This window comes from Drosophila takahashii, chromosome 3L (genome assembly GCF_030179915.1).
Source record: "Drosophila takahashii strain IR98-3 E-12201 chromosome 3L, DtakHiC1v2, whole genome shotgun sequence".
Lineage (NCBI taxonomy): Eukaryota > Metazoa > Arthropoda > Insecta > Diptera > Drosophilidae > Drosophila > Drosophila takahashii.
Window position 1 is genome coordinate 10,943,498 of NC_091680.1, and position 25,246 is coordinate 10,968,743.

General features: G+C 40.5%; 1 protein-coding gene across 3 annotated transcripts in view; it reads left to right on the plus strand.

Annotated features, from left to right (window-relative positions):
• LOC108063063 (uncharacterized) overlaps positions 1–25,246 on the plus strand; it is a 44,607-nt gene that overhangs the window by 15,655 nt on the left and 3,706 nt on the right. Inside the window, exons 1-11 of one of the 3 annotated variants that reach the window (XM_070214591.1) lie at positions 11,071–11,308; positions 11,639–12,391; positions 15,771–15,907; positions 17,409–17,596; positions 17,660–17,763; positions 17,837–18,082; positions 18,656–18,786; positions 20,042–20,224; positions 21,340–21,369; positions 24,555–24,746; positions 24,820–25,229. In XM_070214591.1, the coding sequence (XP_070070692.1) occupies positions 11,650–12,391; positions 15,771–15,907; positions 17,409–17,596; positions 17,660–17,763; positions 17,837–18,082; positions 18,656–18,786; positions 20,042–20,224; positions 21,340–21,369; positions 24,555–24,746; positions 24,820–25,229 (2,363 nt within the window). In that variant the 5' untranslated portion in view covers positions 11,071–11,308; positions 11,639–11,649. Of the gene's footprint in view, positions 1–11,070; positions 11,309–11,638; positions 12,392–15,770; positions 15,908–17,408; positions 17,597–17,659; positions 17,764–17,836; positions 18,083–18,655; positions 18,787–20,041; positions 20,225–21,339; positions 21,370–24,554; positions 24,747–24,819; positions 25,230–25,246 lie in introns of those variants that run through there. The other 2 variants (XM_017150001.3, XM_070214592.1) reach the window with 2 other exon arrangements.

The window sequence follows — 25,246 nt, forward strand, 5'->3', positions numbered from 1 at the left end:
GGGGAGCGTCAAGCTGAGTTATGGTCAGCGATCGCATCTGGAAGGCCCCCGGGAAAGCCCAGGAAAATCCCCACACCCCCGGCCTAATTCGCAATGATTGCGTGCGTGCGTGCGTGAGTGTGTTCTCCTGATTGATGGCTCCACTTGGCGCTAACTAAACGGATTCGAAAGCACTTTTTTCCCTTCCCCTCTGTTATTCCCATTTTACCACTTGGCCAGCTGAGGAAGAAGAAGAAGATGCGCCACAGCCGCTGGTAAATTGCTTTAGCCATTTTCCTCATGCTTTTCCGGGTGCCTGTCTCTCTTTTCGGCTTTTTTGCTCGTCCATTTCGGTGCTTAAATTTAATTTCCCCTGCGCTGGGGGCCAGAGCTTTTGAATTCGGTATTTGCATTTTCCGGTGCGAGACGAGACGAGGCCCAGTTTCCTTTTGGCTCAGTTAATGAGCTGAGTGAGTACTTACACAAAATTAAGTGTTGTCCCACTTCAGTCTTCGGCTGACTTGAGGGGGAAACTCACACACGGACACAAAGGAAATGGAAATGGAAAAGGAAAAGCAGCAGCGCACAACACAAACAAGAAGTCGCAGCGACAACTTGAAGAAGGTAAACTTCTTTCCCGTCCTTATTCTCATTCCCATTCTCAATCTCAAGCTCCAACTTGAAGTCTTTTTTCCATTCCAGCCTTTTCCCTCGGTCTTCCCTTTGTGGAAATCATCATAAAGTTGGAGATAAGTTTTCTCTTTTCATTATAAAAAAATATAGAAGAAATATTGCAAAGAGATACCCATTACTTTTTTTAAATTTCAGGCATTCTAAAAAAAATTGTCTTTCTAATTTATTATTTTATTTACAAAATGTATTCAGTGAAATCGGTTTTCATCAATTTAATTTAATTTTTCTCTTAATTTTATATTTATTGATATGGGCACTTCCAAAATGTCGCTCGGGACATTTGCACACCTTTAAAGTTGAAAAAAAATTGTAAAACAATGGATTTTAATTTTAATTATGGGCTTTTCTTTTCACTCTTCCCAAGCTCTATTTTTGGTAAAAATCTTGATTTTGTATCACTTTTAGTTTTTAAGATATCGGTAAAAAACTGCCGTATTCGCTCGGGACAAAAATAGAAGTGGATTTCGGGGAAGTTCATACAATACCAGAAATTAGCGAATTCTGATGGAATATTTGAATGCGATTTTTTTTAGAATGTTGTTCAAACATGTCGCTGTGAAATGCTTTTGGTTTCACCCAAAAATTCCTTGCCGTTTTTTTTTAATGCAGTTTCAACCACATTCGCTCGGGACATGTCGCTCGGGACATTTTTTCCGACTGTTTTGTAAAGCGGATTTCTTTACCTCTATCTCTGAATTGCTGGATGTTTTGCTTTTAACTTAATAGTTTAGTATGTGAATGAAGCATTCAGTACAGAAAAATGTCACATATTAGCATTCCTATAGGATAAATTAACAACAGAAGACAGGTCCAAAAAATAACAAAAAAATAGCCAAAAACTGATTTTTGCGTATATTGGTGGGGTTTGTCATAAAAATAATCAAACTATACTCCCAATTTGTAGTTAAGCTCAGTATCCAACTAATTAGAAACTAATATCGGGGCAAAATCATGTGGAAATATGTTTTATTCAAGTTTCAAGGGTTTTGGCTTGGTGGTTTTTTTTTGGAAGTGCCCATATACAAAAAAAAATACACATTTTGATTTCTAAAAATATTTACAAATTGTAGAGATTGTACGTAGATTTTTTAGTAGTGAGCTTATAAGAATTGTTTTTAAATTGCCATTAGAAAAATAAATCATCCCTATAACTAAACATGCCTTTGTTACTTTAAAAGTTACAGGGTATAAAGGGAAAATGCGAGGAAAATGGGCAGTGGTTGGACACAGGAGAGAGACCAAAGAGGCAGGGAAATGGGGAATAGGTCGCAACGCGACAGGAAACAGGCTTCGGCGACAGGCGACATCGGCAACAACAAATGCGAATGTTTGTTGTCGTCCATGCGTGTGTGGGTGGGTGGGTCGTTGGTGCCCAGTGGGTGGCCTGGAGGAGTCTTCCTTCTGAGTAGGGCACAAACAACTTTTCGTTGTTTGCCTGACAGTTGGGCCCGTGTTGTTCTCTACTTATAACACCCGTCCCTGCCCCCGCCCCCTGATTTTCCGCCCGGTGTCAGGACAAGCTGATGCCCGAAAAATTTACAACATTTTAGGGCAGTTTACAACACTGGCTGGCAGGATAGCAAGATGGCAGGCTCACCAGCACACACTAATTCAATAAATGCACGTGGCCAGGATGCAGGACACGTAGCCCAAAAAGTTGACATAAATCTGCATAAAATATTCGCATATGCAAAAACTTCCATCACCATCGGCAAAGGAGAAGCTTAACTGGCATGTTTGCTCGGGTAACTCGGGAAAAGGAGGAAAGGGACGCAAGGAGACGGTGGCTAACCAAGGAGCCCAGGCTCCAGGTCCTGGGCTATCATTGCAACTGCTGGCTGGCAGGTCCTTTGCCGAGCATTATGCATGACAGCCATTGAGAAATCTGTAAAAATTATGCAAATACATTTCACCAATCACTTAACTGCGGAATGCGGGGACGCAGAGTGATGCGATGAGTGGAAGGATGTGCGAAGGATGGCGAACTGGAGACCTGTGTGTGTGTGGGTGTGTCTAAGGACATGCATTGAACACTTTACCTGGGGAGAGGGGAGAAAAATGCGTGAACTGACGACAGGGAGATGCAGACATCACCGAAATAGGCGAAAAGGGGATGAGTTGGCAAGAAGACATCATCATCGTGACCCTGATGATTTTGTTTGAACATTGTGCGAGCGTCGTTAACCTGAAAAATGTTTGCCTTCCCTTTCGCCATTAGTTGTGTGATCGGAATATCTATTTGAACAAAATGTTGTCTTAACTTGAAGAAGCTGTTTAATATTACTTTCGCAAAATGTGAGGGGACCTAAGCAAAGGAAAAAGAAGAAATTGAATTTTTTGACATACGTTACCATTGGTTTTTTTTAATATTATAGAACTTAAATAAACATTTTTTTAATAGTTTCAATATATTCTTTAATATTAGATTACTGCACTCATCATTTTAGTAAACTTGGCTTTTCTTTTAATAATTCAAACAAATAATCTTTTGATCCAGTTCAATTTTCTTAAAGAATTTTTTTTTTAATTCCAAGAAGCAATCATGGATAAAAAAATTTGTTGTTGTTTCTTCGAAATTATCTAGGACATCAATGATTAACAACAACATTTTAGCGATCATATTATCATTTTTTTTAAATTATTTTCATTTCCCTAAATAATTAAAACAGGCAGATGAATTCTTCTGCTCCAATTTAACTCTCTTCGAAAATACCTACTTCTCCTTGGCACATAACGGCCTAATTAGCGATAGACAAGACTATTTCGCTCCCTTTGCCGTAAACTGCTCGACCTAAGATTACGGCAAATAGCCACCTCATCTGTGCTCATTTTCCTCGCTTCCCCCAAGTTTCCCCGCACAATTTTCCGACAACTCCGCAGGAATGACAGTCAGCAGGCCAAACGGGTAAACAAATTCAAGGCGAAATTGATGACATGGCATGCCAGGCAAACAGCACACATCCACATAATGAAATGTCCTTACACACACACTCGCACACTCACATACACGTCAGCCGGTTGACATTGCCGTCCTTATCGCCGGGAAAGTCAACGTTGAAGGAAAAGCAGCTCCCCATTTCCCAGCGCTGACAATTTTTACAGAATTTGGATTAAGTGGACTTTGCTGTCGACATGCTAGCGCAGTTTTGACGAGCAGGCGGCTGCCAGTTTTCCGGAGGAAAGTTCTTGGGACTTTTCCCTTTTCCACTGCTTTGCATGCCGACGTGTTTGCCCAGGCAAAGGTGGAAAAGCGAAGTGGGGGTGGGAGGAAAAGCGGTCGATGGGAACAAGTTGACATTTCCTTGGTGGCTGCAAATATTTGCTTACGTGTCAATAACCCGTCCAGTGATTTATTTCATATTTGGCCCGAGTCCTGCTCGTCGTCCTTTTCGTCCTGCGGAATAGTTTCCACGCTGCGGCTGTCATTGACATTTGATATTCATTGTCAGTTCTGTGTGTAGTTTTCCAAAGGGTATATTCCTTTATGCTCGCTTTTTTATGCGCGCCGCCATACATTTTTCATGGCATACTTATAAGGGCAAAGGCCCATCGGCAGACGCCTTTGTCCTTAAAGCCACATAAATTGTCCTCGGAAAAAGCGGGGGATGAGCGGCCTGCGATATGGAAAGGTACTTTGCAGCTGTTCTGGGCGAAAAATGTTCAATCAAGCGTTAGGGACCTTATCGCATACACAGAGAAAATGGCAAAGGTTGAAAAACTAAAATTCAGGGACCGAAAATAATATTTATTTAAATACATTTTGAAGCAGAAACTATTGGTTTAGGAACAACATTTTTTCCTTTTGTTAGTATGCTTTTGAAATCAATTTATTTTCCACAAATTGTGAGTTACTTTTTTCTCTCCGTATGGGTTTAAGGCGAAATATATGTGTGGGCATCATCATAACCTCTGCTGTCTGCAGCTTTAGCTGGGATAAAAAACATTCCTTGCCTGATTTGATTTAAACGTTTTACTTCCACAGACAGTGGAATGAAGAGGGAAAAGGCGGCGGGAAAACCGGAAAAGCGGGGGAGTGGAAACACCGCGAATTGGGAGAGCCTGGTTCGACATGGTTTATTCATGCAGCAGTCGCATTATGCAAATAGCTCTCGACTAGCACTTGAAATTTGATTTTTTTTTCTCAATTTCTATTTCGATTTTTCTTTGCCATTTGTTGCAAAATTCCGAACGGCAAGCCACTTCGCGCTGGGAAAGTCGAGTGGTGCCACTTGGAGTACTTGGTGGGTGGCGCAAAAAAAAAAGCAGCTAAAAAAAGGTGGGCCATTCATCTGCCTTTGGGCCAAAAAGTGACTAACGTTCAGCGGCTTCTTTTCGCCATTGATTTTCGGCACTTAAAGGGAATTACAGCGGGCCTGAGTCCCCTAAGTCCACACCTTGGCCCAAACTGGTGGAAAATTTGAATAGAAAACAAATTACTGTGGCAAAAACAATTTTCCCTTTAAATAAAATGGAAGCCTTAAATTATTTCACACGCACTCATACTCGACAAAGGAATTATGCGCCATTGCTAAGTTGTTGGGAAAATCTTTTCCTTCCCATTTGCCAACGCCGGCAGATGCGAGTCGACATTGTGACAAATGTTTAGCAGCTACAAAAAAAACAAAATACAAAATACGACAGCGCCTCGGTCTCCATACTGATTTGAATATTTAGCATTGGGAGAATTTTCTCAGCCACCATTGCCATTTGCTAGGCCTTGTCTTGAATGTCTTGCAAGTCCACAAGGAGAAATATCCGAATATATATTTTTAATAAAGAATTTTTCTTTATTTGAATTTGCGCTTATTATCGAAGTTCTTTAACAAAATAAAATGTATCAAAAATATTAAAAATATTTATATTAATATTATAAAATTAATCATAACAAATAATAATATAGATCTATAAAAATGCTTGTAGGACTTTATATTTCATCCTCATGCCAAATAAATCCTACTTTTATTTAACCATAAGAACAAGAGAGCACGGGTATTAAAGTGGGCGTTTGTTACAAATTTAGTTAGTTTTTTCCCGGTGCACATATATGTGGGTCGCGCATCCTTGAATGCTTTACAGCTCACAAATCCTTGGCACGCACATCAGCAGCAGCATCAGCGTCAGGCTCCCATCATCAGCTTAGGCATTGTGTTTGCTCTTAACAAAGGCAAAAGTAATTCATGCAATGCGCCCGAAGAAGAATCAACGCACACATTCTGAATATTTGCTAAGCAAAATAATGGCAAAAACATCGGCGGCATGAAGCGGAATCAACCGGAGAGATGACGACGATGAATCGTTGATGGAACGTTGAGGAGTGACGAAAGACGAAGGACGAAGGACGCGGGGATGACAGGCGACAGTCGACAGGCCTGACAGTTATGTCGGGGGCTGTCCTCTGCCCCGTATGCATAGCTGGGCATTTGAAATTAATGACATATGCACAAGACGCCGAGATTGGAGGCCCTCCGCTCTACACTCCAATCGATTTAAACGCATATCAATCAAAGGTTGCCCAATTTGCCAAGGGCAATGCCAATATTTACTCGTCATGCATGGGAAATATCGGAGAATTCATTCAAAAGTAATCACCGAATTCAAGTGGAACAACACGGCGTATGCTTGATATTTCACATTTCAACTGTCACTAAATTTTTAATTAAAAAGCCAACGGTCGTATCGAGTGGTCGTATTTTTCTTTTATTAAGATTTTATTTGAACACGAATAGGCTGTTGATTTCTTTTTTTTTTTCGTCAGCTACAACTGTTAGGCATATTGGTCATGCATTATTGAATTGAATGCGGTGATTTTGTGGGGTCAAATGAAATATTCAATGGTCTTTGGTTGCCTTCCAAAAAAAGAAGTGACTTTATTTCGTTTCCCCTTAATTATTTATTCCATATGTGGCTAGCACTCTACCCCAAATTCAGGCACTTAATACCCCTCATTAAATACCCCATGTTCGCTTTGTTCCGGACTCACAATGAAATGCTCAAATGAAAATCAAATTTCCCGCTTCCTGTCCTGCGTCTGTCACATTAATTAGCCATCCCATTTCGAATGGCATTTCCACCCGAAACTAAAAACTAATTAAAAAGCCGTGTCACTGGAAAGGCCTCCCGACATCGGGCCATCAAGCTTTCCTGAATTTCGGTGCTAATCGAATTGTTGAAACGCAATGAAATGAATGTCATTGGAGACCGAAGAGCGAAGACCACCCAAAAAAGCAGCCATTCCCGCCATCCCGGCCAATTCAATTCATATTCATTCCGGCCATCAAATGACGGCAAATGACAGCGAACAATGAAATCAAATTAAAATACACTTTAACGCCGCGCCGAGTGAATGACAATCAAAGGCTAAACAATGGAATGCCAGCGAATCGATTTGAATATCGAAAAACGGGTGGCCCCCCGAATGACTGAAACGATTTTGAATGCTCGCATTTTTATTGCCGAGTGACAGCCGAAAGGAAAATGCCATCAATTCTGGCCGAAAATCGCAATGAAGGCTTCAAGTGTTGCGTGTCGTTGGAGTAATTAAATCCTGACATCTCAAATGTCCATTAAAGTGAGCTTAATTTGCCCATGTGCCAGCTTTATGACTTCCAGGAAAGTGAAAAATAAAGGGGAATTCTTCTGGGAGGAGTGAAACTTATTAAGCTGAGTGACAAGTAAAACGAAATTAAATGAGAAAGGATAAAACAATATTAATTGGGGATGGTTATGAAAATTAAGAAAATAAGATATAAATATTTCACATATAAATTCTTTCTGCCTGTTAAATCAATCTTCAAGAATACATTATTCAAAATGTTCCCCAGAGATTCGTCTATTTGCTCCATCGAAATCCCACTGTTTGTCCAAATAAGTGCTTCTCCTTCACTCAGGGTATTAAAACAAGCATATCTTAGTACCCTTTTCAATGGGATTTTTTGCACTTAAAACAAACAGCTCTGCCAAAAGAAATGAAGGCTTCCAACTCTCTCTCGAGTTTCATTAGCCATGTTAGGTAAACAAGCACGCCCGCAAACAGAGGCTCCCAGCCAGGATTCAGGATTCGGGATCTGCAGCCTTCGTTCCACTAAGCCGCTTAGTGAAAGTCCTTGGCGAAAAAAGAAGGAAGAAGGGCGGCAAAGGGATATCTACATACATGTGAGAGCCTTTTTTTCCACGGAACTCGAGATGATGAAAGTCGCCTTGGTGTTTAAATAACTTTGACGCGCTTATACACACACATACACGAACTCCTGTGTGGCATTTCCGGTCGTAATGGCGCTCACACATATTGCCAAAAGAAAACTTTGATGACGTGAGCTTGAGTTTGACGTGCCGAAAAGAAATTTGACTTCTGGCAAAGGGGCAACTTGGGAATACTTGGGAATATGTGTGTTAGCTCGTTACAATTTAGCCCCATTGCCAACTTGCAAGCAACCCCAAAACGCGATTCTCCCTTCTCCGCTGGCACCAATTTGCGTCGACTAACTTTTCAAGTTGTGCAATACAATTTGTCTCGCCTTATTTTTCGGGGCCAAATTGCTGCAATTATCATTTGGCATTTTGGCTGCGAATCGCAGCGCTAATGAGGCGTCTGGGGCCGCCATTTCGATGCATTGAACCACAGCGGCCAGAACGCCCTCGCATATGCAACACAAATTTAAAGTCACACGCCCACAAATGCAGGCGGTGTGCATGTGGTGTATGGTGTGCATGTGTCCGTTTCTGTCTTTGTATCTGTGCCTGCACTTCCCTTTCCGCTGCGCCATTGCAATCCCATTGCGAGAAACTTTGGGAAGGGGCAAATCTGAAGGAGCGGAGCGAAAAGGAAAATGAATGACATGCACAGAGAAAATATTATTAAACATTTCCTAATATTTAAATATTATAATATGCCAAATACTAGAAAAAAACTAATTTCTACCTTTGCATTTTTGTTGTTTCGATGCTGGCATTAAAATATATTTTTTAAAGGTAAACACATTTTTTTGGATAAAAATCAGTAAAACCTTTATATCATCATCAAATATCATCATCTTTCATCATATCTTTTTTATATTAGTAGAAAAATATATTTTACAGTAAACGTTTAATAACTTCCCATATTTAATGGCAAACCTTATTATTAAATATTCCTTAAATGGTTGAGCCTACATTTTCTTCACGTGTACCGTAAGTTAAATTCCATTCCGGCTTGCCACAGAAAGTTACTGCGGATGAGCAGGAGCCAGTGTTCAGGCAATGATGATAAAGACGATGATGACTACCGACAATCCCAACACAGCAGCAACAGTAGCACAGTAACGACAACTGACACCAGCCGTTGGCTGCAAGAATTCTCAAGTCCTTCAGCACTTTTTATGTGCAACTATTTTGCATATGTGGAGGGGCTGGTAATATATGTAGGATGTGAGGTTACGAAAGTCAACGCGGGGTGCCAAGGGGGAGGCACATTCGCACATCCTAGTGCTTGACGAAACTTGATATCGACGCCATCCCTTTGAGATCCATTAAAGCGGCAGCAGCTCCATATCCATCTTCTGGCTCGTAAACAGATATGGGGATAGCTATATCTGGTCGGGTGTGCGGCTCCTGCCTGATAAGCCACTGCAGTGATGAGATGAAAAAACACACAGAAAAGAAGAAAAATAACACAGCTTCTGTTTACGCTCTTCTGTTCGTGGAGAATCGCAGCAAATAGCTTTGACATTGAGTTAAGGGGAAGCCATTTGAATGAAAATGTTTTGCTTTAAGACAGCGCATTTGGCTGAGACAAAGTTGGCCACATTAAAACTTATTAGCAATTTAATGCACGACTAGACAACGTCCAGTTTTCGTCTCCTCTCCCCGGGGGGATTATTTTAGCACTGCACGGTTTTGTGGCGATTTTCACTGACGCCAGACATTGTAATGGCCAACTGCAGGGCGGAATTGGGAGGAGTGGCCCAGTGCTTCTCGGCCATAAAAATGTTAAAAACAACATGCTGGCTTCGCTACAATCGCCACAGGCATATTGGTTACAGCGAAGGGTCCTTAAAAAGAGCATAAAGGCTTTAAGACTGGTTTTAATATGAGATATTTAAAAAATTAACATACGAAATTTAAATATGAAAGTAAATAAAGTTTATAAAGTAAAAGGATAATAAAAAACTTTAAAGAAACTAAGCAACTGGGAAAAATAAATTAAATAAATAAATAAATTCTGACATACAATAAAAATATTTACACATGATTGAAATAGTAAGAAATCAGTTATCCGTTTATAACCACATAAACTAGCTCATTTATCTTGATGCCGAACCGCATCCAAAGCCAATTTGTAACAAAAAGTTTATTGAAAGTGACTTAACTGCACTTGTCGGGGAGTTTACCAAAAAATGTCCTCAACTGCCAGGGAGTTTCCATCTCCATCTGCAGTTCCACTTGCCTCGAATCCAAATGAACCTCTGGTATTTTCGTGTTCCCTTGTGCAACAAGCTCGCTGGAAAAAACATGGGCATCAGTTTCCGTCTGGCTCCCGGCGTCATCTGCTGTCTGCTGACGCCGCTGAATTTCAGAATCTGTCCCCGAGAATCCAATGCCGTTTCCCCGAGAGTCCCGCCATAAACCACCATTTACCCCATGTCTGCTCCATGTCTGAGCGTCTAATTTAAAATTATGCAACTAGGTACTATTTTTTTGTAGTCGCCTGCTTTTCCGCGATTTTCGCTCTCGCTGGCCGAATGCTGTAATTTCCACGCTCCGGCACTCATTGACTTGCCGACTCTGCGGCATTGCTGTTGGACAGTGTTTTGGGGTCAGGCGTTGTAAGGGCCCCCCGAACACCCGAACAACATTCATAAATCATTCGCAGAGGTGGAGGGGCGCTGTTGTTTTTCTACTCATCGTTATCACTGGCAAGCTGCAATCGACAGCCCCAGAAAAACCCCTTTTTCGTTGCACTGAAAACTGAACACTGAACACTGAAAACACATTAATCAATTCCGACCGACTGGCGGAGGCCAGACCTCTATGCATATACATGTACATCCATTGTGTAGAGTGGATCGTGGAAAAGTCGGAAAACAAGGACAAAATGAAACCGTTACACGCTCAGCGAGCGCAACAACAAGAACTGGGGGAAAAAAAGAAAAACCCTACAAAAAAATACTCGTAACTTTCCATAATGTGCAACGCGCGTGAAAATTCGTCCTTAGCTCGGCGTGAAAAATATGCGAGAAAGTCGCAGTGAAACCGAAAAATAAAACGGAAAATCACAAATACAAAAAGAAAACCGGGGGGTAAAAAAAAAAAACATGCGGAGAAATTGTTTACGCTGCAAATATTTATGATTTTCATTGGTCGAAGGTTTCCGCATCGCGAGAATTTATTTCGATGTTCGAATACAACCGATGTACTGTACTATATATGCGCAACGATAAATATTTGGCCATAAATTTGGCGTGTAATCGGTCAGCGAGGCATGTGGAAATTTGTTGCCCCAGACATTTGAATATTTTAAATTATTTTCAAGCAACAACGAAAAACATTTTCTGTGTAAACCCATGATTGTTAATCACTATGTACCGAATTCAATTATATTTTTAATGATTCTAATACAATTAGAGCGCGGCGTATATTTTTCAATTTGTGTGCAAATAAGGTGTGAAATTAAAAATAGCAACACTGGTGAACTGCTCATGTTTGAAACTAGAGATAATTGAAAAACGATAAAACTATGTCGCCAAAATAAGTTAAACATATTACCATTTACATGTGGTAATTGTGGTAATTTATTGTTTTTATCCCTTTAACTAAGTGAACCTTATTGAAAATTAATAAATTTATGTAATTTATGTAAAAATAGTTAAATAAAATAAAATAAATATATTTTTAATAGATAAATTTATAAATACTTACTAAAAAAAACTTAAATAAATGAAATAAAATGAAATCTAAGCCATTTTCTATAATACTTCTTCAATATTTTCAGACACAACAGTAATGACATTGAAATGGCGTCAGAAATACAAAAGCAGAAAAAGGCCAAAGAAACTGAAACAACGAATAATTGCAACAAACACTGCCCCAGCAAAAGCAAGAACAACAAAAACACCAACACATAAAACAACAAAAGCAACCAGCAGACTGAGAGAAACGAGGTGCAAACTGAGGCGGCCTAGAAAATGGCTGCCAAATGAACGACACAGAAATGTGGCTAAAATGCAGCAAGTGACGACAAATCCAACACAATGTCGTGCAATTAAAGCAACAGGAACAGCAGCAACATCCACAATGACTTCCAGCTGCAGCGGCCATTGTCAGTCCCAACAGCAGCAGCAGCAGCAGCAACAGCAGTTGCAGCAACCGAAACAGCAGCAACATCAACAGCGGCGACATCCACTTCCGGCGACGCTGACGTTGCTCCTCTGCCTGGGAATCAGTTTGGGCATGGCTGCCACAGCAGCTGCAGCCGGAGGAGGCGGAGGCGGAGGAGGAGGTGCACCCGGTTCCGGATCCGGAGCAGCTGGCTCCCCATCCAGTTACGGCTCCAGCTCCTCGAGCTCCTTGGGTCCCGGCAAACCGGCCAATTTACAACTGGCACCCGGATCTGGATCCTCCTCCTCGACGGGCTGCTCCCTGGCCGAGTTCAGCTGCTCCAACGGAAGATGCGTGCCGCTGAGCAAGTACTGCAACAATCTGAACGACTGCGGCGACGGCAGCGATGAGCCGCGATTTTGTACACGTGAGTAGAGCTTACTATTAACACTGATACACTGATCTTTAAACAAGTTACGCTAGCAATTTAAGAGATTTAAGAAAAATAACTTAATGGTTTCTGATCCTATAAACCACTTTTAAAGTCATTTACAAGCTATGTTGCAGTGGAAATAATAATATTTACCGTTGAAAACACAATCAATAAAAATAATACAATTAAAAAACTTTCAGTTCCTCCTTTAATAAGGTAGGGGCTTCTCAAAAAATAGAATAACTAAGCAAGTTTATTATACCCATTTTTGAGAATTAAAAAAATACTTGTTTTTAGTTTATGAAGCACATACACAACATTTAAAGTCAAGCAAGCTATGTTGCTGTCAAAAAAATTTTGTTTATATTTGGAAACCAAAAAAAGAAACTGCTTTAAAATTAAAAATAAATAAACCAACTTTTTATTATTTGTTAAATACAAAAGAAAACAAATTAAATATTGTTTTAAGTGTTGAAAGGCGAAAAGTCCACTAATGGAGCAAAGGCAACATAACAATGTGTCGAAGGCCATTGGGTAAAGCGAAGCATAATGAGAAACAGGCTGAAATGGCCCGCGAAAGTACTGTTTGTTCAATTTACCAGGCGATTGATGGGTGAAAAAGTAGTAATTAAAATGGGCGGGTACATCGACTATAGAAGGCGGTAAAGAGATGGCTTTTCATCATGAGAAAAATATAATATTTGTTCAAAAATTTAAATATTTCATTAAGGTATCTTCTTCCAACAGTGCTTTATTGCGTATACGCAATGTTGTCTGTTATTTTATATGGTTCAATAAATACCTTTATAATTAATTTATTATTAGCTTTAAAAAATATTAAAAAATGTATAATTAAAAATTACTGCTGGTTTTTAGTTTAGGTTTTTTTTCTGAAAGTTATCTTAATCCTTAACCTATTTATTTAATCAATATGCCCCTCGAACTGTGAGTTTAAATCGAAACAAGGCCAAAGATCCCCCGCCAAATCGATTTGTAAGGTCCTCGATGGCCTGCAGCCTGAATCCTCGTGGAAAGCAGGCAGGTACGAACCTGGAAGCAATCAAGCTTGTCAAACCCCATAACCGTCCGGCAATCATCTCCCTCCGCTGCATCCATTCACTGGCCGCTCTTGTAAACACGGCCTTCATGTGTAAATGTAATTAAGCACTCCCCACTCTCACATTCACAGGGCATCACACAGATTGGAACACCCAGTGAGCCACCCACTTTACAGCCCCCTTTGGCCCTCCAATGGCCCTCATAATGGCGGCAAAGTGAACTTCTCACTTTTGCCAATTGGCTGCCAGTAAGCCCTCCACTTCCTCCCCCTCCAGGATGTCCTGCTCCTGCTGCTCCTGTTTCTGCTGCTGCTGCTGCCGGGCGCGTCATGTCAAGCGTTGATGAATTTAATTAAGTATTTTTCAATGACATTCAATGAGACGGTCTCCCAAATGGGGGAGGCAATCGCCGTGATGAATAAGGACAGCGACAACTCGTGGGGTTTTTAATTGAACAACGAGCTTATCGTGGGGGCAAATATGTTTGCGCTTGTTTGGGGGGCAACGCAGTTTCGAAATAAAGATAGTCCCACCTTGCTGTATATATTTTTTAAATCATCCATTGTTGAAACACTCAAAGATAAAGAGTCCTTGTAGACTCTGCAATTAATAGTCAATATATAAAATAAATATGAATTCCAATTGTACACGAACATGAAAAGATATTAAACCATGTTGAGATCTGAAAAAATTATGTATAAATGTTACACTAAAAAAACTTAACGTTTGTGAAAAATTAAATAATAATAATGTACTTTATTTTATTTATCAGAGTATTAAGCGTTATGATTTGTATTTAAAAAGTTTCCCTTTAATTAAACAAAAATATTTATGCAAAAGTAATGCCTTCGACCAACAAAATTGATGTTTTTGTTCCCCATAAAAACTGTAATTAAATGGTCAATGCCTATGATTAGTAACCATTGCAGTGGCAATTATATTTACGCCCCCGCAAAATCGAAAATTGCTTTCGGGCATGATAGACAAACTGATGGACTGACAGACTGACTGACTGACAGACAAACCCACTGACAATCGGGCAGGCAATCAAATTGGAAATACGCCTACAGCGGGCGCAATTGATTTCGCCTGCAATCCCATAATTATCTAATTGACTATTGATGGCTGAGCGCATAATAAATTTGATTGAATGAACAGAAAGCAATTAGAGCAGCACAACTACCAACACTTGAGCCATTTATATCGAATTGAGTTATTTTATCGAAGGACTGTCTCTTTCCGAATCGTATGCATTTTTAATAAAACTAATTGAAATGCCAGGGGCGAAAAGATTGTGGATCCTGAAGGGGCACGACGAAATTGGCTATTTCCATGCAAACTACTTTTATTTTCGGGGACAACTACAAAGGGCAGAACTTAATTCCATAAATGCAAATCGCACAAGCATAAATCATTCCAGTTTGTGGTCATTCAATTATGAAAAGGAATTCCGAATTCGAATACGTAATCGAGTGAAAGCTGGCTAAAGGGTTAGTCCTGTTTTTTTATTCAGTGTAAACAATTCAATTGGAATATTCTCAGAATATCCATTTCAAGCAAAAACAAAACAACAATCAAGAATGGCTTGTTATTGAAATACTCTGAAGCAAACAAAAATAAAGAAAAGAAAAGAAAAGAAAAGAAAAGAAAAGAAAAGAAAAGAAAAGAAAAGAAAAGAAAAGAAAAGAAAAGAAAAGAAAAGAAAAGAGAAACTAATAAATAAAGTTGCGATGAAGCTTGAATTTAATAATAAAATGAAATAAAACCATGGTATATAAACGCATCATCTCAATTTTAAATCATATTAAAACTAAAAAGGAGCACAAATTAAATGTATTAAAAAATAGTTAGTACATTTTATTCATAAACTCAATCTTAAACCAAATCAACGCAGTACCAAACATTTATCTTTAAGATAAAGTTGAATAAATTTACCACAAATTGCCTGGCACACATTTTCCACTCTCCTCCGAAATGTGAATACATTAAAAGTTAAGTACCTTAAATTATTCAAGTAAATGGATTAGTTTACTTTGCGTTCCAATCAGTTTGCATATGAAGTTAATGTTATGTTAATTTGATACTTTGTGTTAGCATCTGCCTTGGTCTCTGGCGATGATTTATGGCGTGACAATTGCCTTAGCCCCCTTCCCCTCGGGAAACTCAAGGGGTTTACTTGGGGTATTCCCATCCCCCTGAGTTTCCCCTGTTCGGGGTTTTTGGAAAGGAATATCACTGGCGGTTGCCTGGCTGCGCGTGAGGCAAACAAACTAATTGCCAAACTAACGCTAATTGCGTTTAATATATATTTGCAGGCTGTAATCGCACCTACTACGGGGACATTGGACAGACCTACGCCCTGGAGTTGCACCGCCCCAAACAGGATCGCGTGCCCTTTGTGTGTGTGCTCACCTTCACGGCGGCAGGTGGCCAGCATGGCGATGTGGTGCAGGTGAGTCGGGTCAGGGGTCGGGGTTCATATCGGGTTACACAAAAAAATATTTATACAAATTGGGTGTCATTAAACAACTTAATAATATACGGTTATATTTCGATGGTTATTATTTTTTAAGTTATTTTTTATGTATCTTATTAGATTGCAGAAGTATTGTATTGAATTCCATTAAATATTATGATAATTATTTATGTACATTTATAGAGAACATGAATAAATATTTCATCAATTTTTGTACTTAAATAATATTAAAGCGATATTATTTTTAAAGTAAGAAACAGAGTTAAAGCACATTCTCGAAGGCGATGGAATATTTTTTTTAGAAAAAAAGGATTTTTCAATAGAACACTTTTTATAGAACTAGATTTTCCCCTCAGTGCATCTTCCACTGCAGAGGTTCTCCTCCTTCTGCTGCTGCCATTGCCTTTCACATTTCATTTTGTAACGGGATAAACTACGCCATTAAAAGATAAGCAACAACAATGGCGCTGGCAGATTGGGGAGGGGGTGTAATGGGGTGGTGGTGGGTTGTTGGGGGTGGCAGAAGCAATATTGATTTCAAAGCCACTCGCTGGAGCGTAGCAAATCCTGCACCACCACCACCACCCCTTTTTTGGGGGGTGGCAGGAAGCAAGTGCCGGCGCCTGTTAGTTATTACGCCACTTCACACCTCCAATTGGAATGAAGGATGCAGCAGGAGCAAAAGGAGGAGCAAACGGAGGAGCTAAAGGAGGAGTACCAGGCAGCCAGCCAAAGCCTTTGGCATGCTCGAGTGCGTCCCAAGAGCATTCGGCACTGATATCCACTGAGCTACGAGCACTGACCGAAACTTTATTACCGACACCCTCCTCTCGGCACTTCCTGCAAATATTTTATGCCCAGCCGAGAGACTATACTAGATTCGAGCAGATTTATGCAATTGGGAGTCGTGGGAACGATTCCCTTCCCCCGACGGCAGAGCCAACAATAAATGGTTATGTAATTGAAAAGCGAAGAAGGCATTTCTCCTACATTCTCCTTGATTTTACAGAAAGAAATGCAGAAAATGTTCAATAATAAAGTAAATCGGAGTTTGATTAGGGTCAGACATTTAAAAGAAAAATAAAATTAAATGTAATTACAGGAAAATATTTACGAACTTACAAACTCCTGAAAATTTAAAGTGATTTATTGAGTATTTATTTTTACCAAAACTGGACTATTAAAGACAAAGTATATCCATTATATCCATTATCATGTATGGTATATTTTTTACCACAGAAAAGGGTTTTCTGTAATAAAATATCAAGTATCTTATTTATCATTTATTAAATTTCTAAAGTTACTTGAACACAAAAGATTTTCAGGTTTAATTTACTAATTTCTAGTATTATATATTTCACACGATTATAATAACAAAAGAAATCAGGTGGCTCTATTAACTTTATGGGCACTTGGGGCACCCAAAAGCAAGGGCTCTATAACATATCTCACATGTTCATTGTCCGAATCGCCCTAGGTCACCCTGGACAGCTTCACGATTGGCAGGTTCACCTCGTACGTGCATGAGGGCTGTCCGGATGGATATGTGCAGATAGCGGAGTCCGCGCGAACGCCCATCGGTGGCATGTGGTGCGGCAGCTCCTGGGGACCGGTGCTCTTCTACAGCGAAACGCGCTCCCTGATATTCACCATCCGGCTGAACAGGTGCGATTTCCTATCCCCGATACAATTAACCGACCACGAATCTAACGAATATATAACCCACAGACTGGCGAGGGATCAGAGTGGCTACAACTTCGACTTTCGCATCAGATACAAGGTTTTGTCCAGGGACAGTTCGGTGACCCGCTACGGGGGCATTAAGCTGGCAGGTGCGTGCGACCGCAGGGTTTGAGTTGGAGTCCCTAATCCGCTCAACCGAGTCCTTTGCCTCCTTCTTTTTAGAGCTAGCCCAGTGGCACAACCGCAGCAGCTTCCTCAATCAGCAGCAGCAGCAACAGCAACAGCAGCAACAACAAGGCGGCGGTGTCCTGGAGGACTTCACAAACTCCAGCGGAGCCCGTTCGGACCGTTATGGCCAGGACTTTAGCCTGTTCAGCGCTTATGCCAACAACAAGACCTTTATGGCCTCGCTGGAAAAGTCACTGGCCAAGGACGAGCAAAACTACACGGAGCCCAAGTATTATCTGGGTGAGTTGCTGGAATAAATAATTGAGTTTTTTAATTATAATGGTTGGGAATTCTTAGATTGATTCGTTATTATTTAAAGCTATATTTCTGTGGGAATCACTTTAAAAGTAACACAAGTTCAAACTAACTTTGAATATTTTATAATCCTATTTGGTTTAAATTTTTAATAAAGTTTTTATATTAAAATGCATATTCTTAGGTTTCAACTAACATAACTACTTCAAATAATTAAATATTTCTGTATAGATTTAAAAAAAAATAATAATAAAATAAATCTACTGGAAAAAATTTTGAAAATAGTGATGAGAGAATTATTAATGAGAATTAATTATAATAATAATATTATTATTATTACAAAATATTTATAAAATATTACATAATTGTATTTTGTAATACAATAATATATTTAAAAATATACATACAAAATTTATATTAGAAACAGACATTCCAACAGAAATAAAGTATTTTACAAACACATCCTGATTTAATTTTTGAATTTCCCAAACTAAGATTGTTCTTTATGACCCATTAAATATAATTTCTGGCTGTGACACCTGCTTCTCGCATTCGCAGGTGACCTTATACCCGGAACGTATTGCTCCAGGATCTTCAGCGACTGCGACAAGAAGCCCTGTCGCCTGCAGTCGCCCAACTTCCCCGGGATCTATCCGCGCAACCTCACCTGCTACTACGCAGTGCGACAGGTGAGCAAAGAGCAATTAAAACGAAATTAAACTCCAGCCAGCTAGTCGAAGGCTCTGGTTTACAAGGCGTGCCAGGCCAGAAAGGTTAGACACCTCCTGCCAACGCAGGATTTTGCGGGCATCCTTGCTGCTGTCGGGTCATAAAAATACGCTCTCTGCCTTATTTTTATTCATGCCACAACAAAGTTCAAAAATCAAGAGAGGCAAGAAAAGAAAAAAATTAAATGGCAATTTACATTCCAAAATAGAATGGGCTTTTATTATAATTAACTGGAGGAGCAGAGAAGCGTTCTTTGGCATTTTTAATATGTCTACTGCCGCCCGACGGGGATTCTCCTGGTGGTCCTGGCTGCCAGGACTCGTTGCCATTGGCAATCAACTGTTAAAGGCCTCACATGCTGTGGACGTCCTTTTAAAATTACAAATTGTTTACTGGCTCCCCAGTCCTCGAGCCATAGCACTTAATGTGCCTATATTTGGCAGTCACGTAGTTCAAAGTCATGGGCAACGCTGGCTTAGGCGGGGATAACTGAGCTCCGAGGTGCCATTGTAGAAACCGGAAATTAGAATCTCTTTCAACATAACTGCGGTCTCTTAAATAGAGTCTTTGATAAACTTGTATTTGTCAGTAGGTCCGTGGAATAATTCAACATTCCTAACATACACTAGTTTGAATATCTTTATATATTTAAAAGAAAAATAAAAATTAAGGTTTAACACGAAAAAATTCGTTAAATAATAAATAAATGAAAAAAAATTGTATTTAAAATATGTAACATTTTTACATATGCAATAGAATTTTTAAAAGTTAAAATAAAAATGAAAATAAAGGTCTTCCAAAAAGAAAACAAGTACAAAATATTTTTAGTTAAAATAAGTGAAACCCAATTTGTCCTCCTTTCTGTTGTTAAACAAATTTGTATAAGATTAAAGAAATCGTTTTCTCAACAGGACATAATTTAAATTAGAATCTAAATAAATGTTTGCCTTCTCTAAACGTCGAATAAATTACTTTCCCCATTTGAGTACGAACAAATACAATGTAAAGCACAAAGATCAATCACCATTTACTGAATCGGGCCAGAGAATTGCGCAGAACGAAGTTTACGTAATTTAAATGCCCCAATTAATCCTCCCATTCCTATTGCTATTCCTATTTTCTGTTTGCAATCCCACAAAAGGAATGGCGCTGTCAAACAAAACATTCTGTGCGCTGCGGCTCATTAATTTGCATTTAATTCTCCTGTCCACACAGCACGACGTGCCCCATGGCAAGCACGCCCTGATTCTAGTCAAGCAGCCCAAGGGCAATCTGGTCTGGATTTCCACCCAGGAAACGGCAGCGGCGAACAAAATGGCACCGCCGCCCAGTGCCAGCGACAAGGACAAGAAGTTCGAGCCGAGGCTGAAAACATGGAATGACTGCGATTACATTCAGGTAATTAAATCTGCCTTTAAATGCACTTCGCTCCGATCTTTCTCTTCTCTGTCTATCTGTATCTGTATCTCTATCTGTATCTGTATCTGCATCTGAGTATCTCTCGGGTTTATCTGTATGAAGTCCACGGTGTTTGCATTTGCCAACTTTAACGAGAGATCCAGCATAAAAATTACTTCCTCTGTTGGCCAGTGGCCGGCAAAAAGGGGCTGGAAAATTCGGAGGGTGTAGAAGGAGGGGAGTGCTGCGAAAAACTGGTGGAAAAACTGCGCAAAAAACGACAAATTGAAAAAGAAATGAGCAAAAATCTGAAATCAGTTGTTTGCACTCCCTTTCCTACCGCCCACTGCTCCGCCAGGAATTTCCCACTGTCATTGCCCCGGCATTGTGTGCTCGCCTCCACATCCGATGTCCGAGTCCGAGTCCTCATCCGCATCCCCATCCTTGTCCGAGCGCCAGGACGAAGTCCTCCGTCCGACATTGCCTTGAGCACTCGATAGGCTTCTCTCTCTGGCCAAACGCGGGAAGTGTTAATTTCGTAGCCCTTCTTTTTGTTTGTCATCGGGGAGCGGGACAGCTAGTGGAGTCCCCGTAAAGCCCCCAACTTAAAGGGGCAACTTTTGGATGAGCCCTTAATGAGCATTGTGTATGCAGAATGGAGCATAAATGGGGGATAAGCTGGATTAATGGGAAATATGAGGGATACGAAGTGTGGAAATAAGCTGGCGAAAGGGATATGCTGGAAAGGAAGTGCTCCAAGAAGTAGGTTTTAATGATGGTGCCTTAATTATATTAAAAATAAGAAAGAAACTAAAGGGGGATTAAAGAAGGACGGATTTTTATCTGTGCCAGAAAAATAAGAGAATTAATTGCTTTTCCCTGGATTAGTTATATTCATTAAAATGCAATTCCGCGGGTTAGGATTTTAAAGAGAAATAAGATTTAAAATATTTCTTGCATTTTCAAAATGTCAAGCATTCTTCACCCAAACAACCTTTAGAAACTTTCTCTTTTGAAAACCACCTAATTTCACAAACTGCACCAAACTAGAATTTGCTATAAAATTAGTGAAAACCAAAGTGTCTATAAATGTATGTATATATTTTCTCCAATAGGAAAATGTAAAGCCCAAATGGAAATCCACGGTAATGCAAAACTAAAGAAAACTCCTCGCTCAGTTCAGTTCAATGCGATTCAATTCAGACTCAATTCAAACTCATGTTGCCACAAATCAATTTTAGTCGTAGAAATAGCTAGTGAGCACTTGACCTCTGACACCCAACACCCACCCAATATATAACTCTAACCCACTATTAGCAACAATTATTCGCCATCTTTCGCTGTTCGAGAACAATTAATCAAGATAAATGTATGCACTGCCCCCTAGAACCCCAAAACCCCAGAGCCCCAGCAAACAAACAACAAATCAAAATGATCTGGGTAAATCGACATCTATGGGATATCTATAGACTGGATAATATATTCATTAGCACACACGCGAGAGGGGAAGAATCTGTCATTGGATTTATATTAATGAACACTTGGCACGCACATCATAAATCGCACACAAAGGAGGTTTGATGTTTGGGGTCTGAGGACCGAGGACGAAGGACTGAGGACCGAGGACATCAAGGACATTAGTGGACGAACGTGCCAGGGTCCCATGTAAATAATTGCCCCGGGCATTCATCATACAAAAGCAGAAGAGCCGAGGATGCCACTCCTGATGGATTTCCCACTTCCGGGCTCCATTCAGAGCGCTTTAAGCTGATCTGCCGCAGCGGTCAAAGACATTCCATCCCCTCTACAGCATCCCCAATCCCCCGAAAGAAGGGGGGAGGGGGATGAATCTCCACTAAAACGTTTTGACGATTTCCGTGTCGAGGAATTTTGCTTTTAGTTGCCCATTTAGTCATCAGCAACTATTCAATTTCGCTTCGCAACAAAATGCCACTGAAAAAGGAAGGGAGGATGACCCCTGAACCCAGTGCTCCTGCCACCCGGTAATTCCCCCATTAAATGCTCGTTGTGGCAGCAAGGCGTGCAAAGCCCTTCCTCCGTTTTGCACCCTCCTAACCCGGAGATATAGCCCGGCTAACCCCTTTACTTTTTGCTTATTCAGTTGGAAAGCAATCCGCTCGGACGTTAGCGCCATTTGCAAGGATTGCAGGATCCTGGGCCCATTGCACTTTGCCTACAAATTGTCCTGCGCTCGCCATTTCCCACCTCCTTTTTTCAAACTTTTTGTCCTCGCGCTCTTAAGCCAAAATGTCCAAAAGTGCTGGCCATTTCGGTGCGGCATGTGTGAATAATCGCCGGATGGCGAAAGCCCCGCAGCCTGAGATCCACGAAAGGAATGGGAAACTGGGCCTGGCAACTGGAAAAAAAAGAATGGAAATTCATTAAAATAAACTACCAATTTTTGATACATATGGGTTCATACATTTTTATTATTTCCCTCTTTAAAATAAATTTGCTCTGAAATTTAAACATATTTTATATTATTAAAAAAAGAAAATTTATAAAATATTTAACTTTTTAATATCATTAAAATTTTCTACAATTTTTTTGTTAATTTAAAAAAAAAGCACTTCTTTCTCTGTGCTGATACCCAACAAAAATCAGTAGGAAAATCTCTCCATATATATATTCTACAATTTTTTTGTTAATTTAAAAAAAAGCACTTCTTTCTCTGTGCTGATACCCAACAAAAATCAGTAGGAAAATCTCTCCATATATATATTATATCCCCCATCTGTGTCTCCACTAATTTGTACAAATGCCGCGCTTTCAATAAATTTGCGGTCACAAATTACCTGGACCACACTCACGGGTGTGCGGACTGTGGCTCCGGAATACCCGAATACCGGAATCTGGTCTGCGGTCCCTGGCATAGTTTAAATTTGCGGCCAGCTGCACAAACAAGGGTGACCCGGAAACAGAAACCTCAGCTAAATTAATGCAAAAAGTCGCTGGCCACAAAACTAATTTGTCATGCGTTGGCCAAAGGTAGGAAATGCCCCATGGACAGGGACTCAGAACGAATGGAAATGCGAATGCCATTACCCCCCATGTACATTGTACACCTCCACCTACACATTTCGCAAGGGCAACTCAATTAAAATGCGCACAATTATGCGCCAAATGCCAAAGCCAGCAGAAACCGCACATTTTACGTTTATGGGAGCTGGGAGTACGGGTATTATAATGGATACCATAATATAATATTTTAAAAACCACAGAAGGCTGAAAAATTTGTGTACTTGTCTGTCTCACTTCATTTAGATCATAAGAGATTATATCTTTCGGATCTCAGCTTAATATCTTTTTAACAACCAAAATTCAGCGCAACATTTTTGGTCATACCCAAAGGCTTCAATTTACCACAACGAACTTCTCGAAACAAGTCCTTGAGCATATTAAACGTATACCGCATAAACATGTTTCATTCATTTAAAACCAACTTTAAATGAGCTTAAAATGTTCGACATTTAGTGGGCATCAAGTGCCGGACACATCAAAGCCATTGTGCTCAACTACTTAGACCTGCTCCAAGTCCTTATAAAAGCCCCCTTTTACCCTTTGCTAACACACCGCACCATTACTTTCCATCGTCCTGGGAAGCGGAATGTAACCAAAAATCACGTATACGTACAGTGGCCATTAAGTAATACGAGAGCCAGCTGCACTTTGGGTCCACTTCTTTACAGCAATTACCGTTCTTTCGCACTCAGTTTGACTACGTACCACCCACCTACCATGCCCACCGCCCCTTTTTTGGCCACACTCGGCCTTTAGCTTCAATTACTACACTAAGAAAATATGAAATATTAATTTACACTTATTACATTTGCAAAAGTTAAATAAATTATTTTAGATAGGCTTTGTAAAAAAAAAAATTATTTATGTTAGGGATAAAAATAATAGAATCTTTAAAATATATAAAGATTTTACATTTTAATTAACTTCTTGATGAATTATTCGATGAATTACAAGAAATGTTTATTTAGTTTCTTCTACTCAAGGAAAATCTTGTAATAGTCATTATACATTTAATTAAGCAAGCGGAATAGCGCACATTAATTATTTTGATACTGATACGGGTTAGGATCTAGTTTTCTAAGTACAATACACTCTATTTAATTTGGGAATGGTTCTCCACTGTGTAGTTAGTTAGTGGCACCCACATGGTGAAATCAACAAGCACCACCCACATTTGTCGTTCGACTCACTCATTTCGCTCTCTCCTCACCCACGTTCTTCTCCTCTCTCTCTCTCTCTCTCTCTGTCTGTCTTTCTGTCTCCCTCGATGTCCTTTCGCTACCCGCAGGACTACGTGACCGTATACGATGGCTACACCACACGTGACCCCATCATATTGAAGTTCTGCGGCGGAGGTCAGGCGGTGCCGGCGGCCGTTTCCAGCGGCCCGGAGCTTTTGGTCGAGTTCAGCACGTCGCCGTTTGGCACCTTCACCGGCACCTCGTCGCAGGTCCTGCCGCTCTACGGATTCCAGCTGGAGGTGGGTACCGGGTACCAAAGGTGGCTGTCCAAAGGGATAGACCAACAAACCATTTTGCCTTCTCCATCCGCAGGTCGAAGTGCAGTTCGTGGACATCCAGAGTCCCACGTACTCGAAGAACAAGAAGCCCTGCGAGTTCTGGATTCGCGGCGCAGGTCGCGGCCTCCTCGAGAGTCCCAGGCACTCGCTGGCTCCGAACTCGACGTGCCTGTACCACCTGCAGGGATTGGGTGTCTTCAAGACCTTTGACCACCTGAGTTTGTCGCGCCGCACGAGCAGCCAGTCGGGGATGCATCAGCCCCTCTCGCGCTTCAAGGTGTGGATCTCCGTGTTGAAGTTTAATTTGGATCCGGAGTTTGGCCAGATGGACGAGACTTCGGTGGGTGCGATTGGAGTGCTGCAGACGCAGGAGGATTGCAGTGGAATGCTGCGCATCTGGGATGGAACGCTGAGGGATGCGCCCGTTTGCAAGGATTTGAATTGGTAGTCTAAAAAATAGT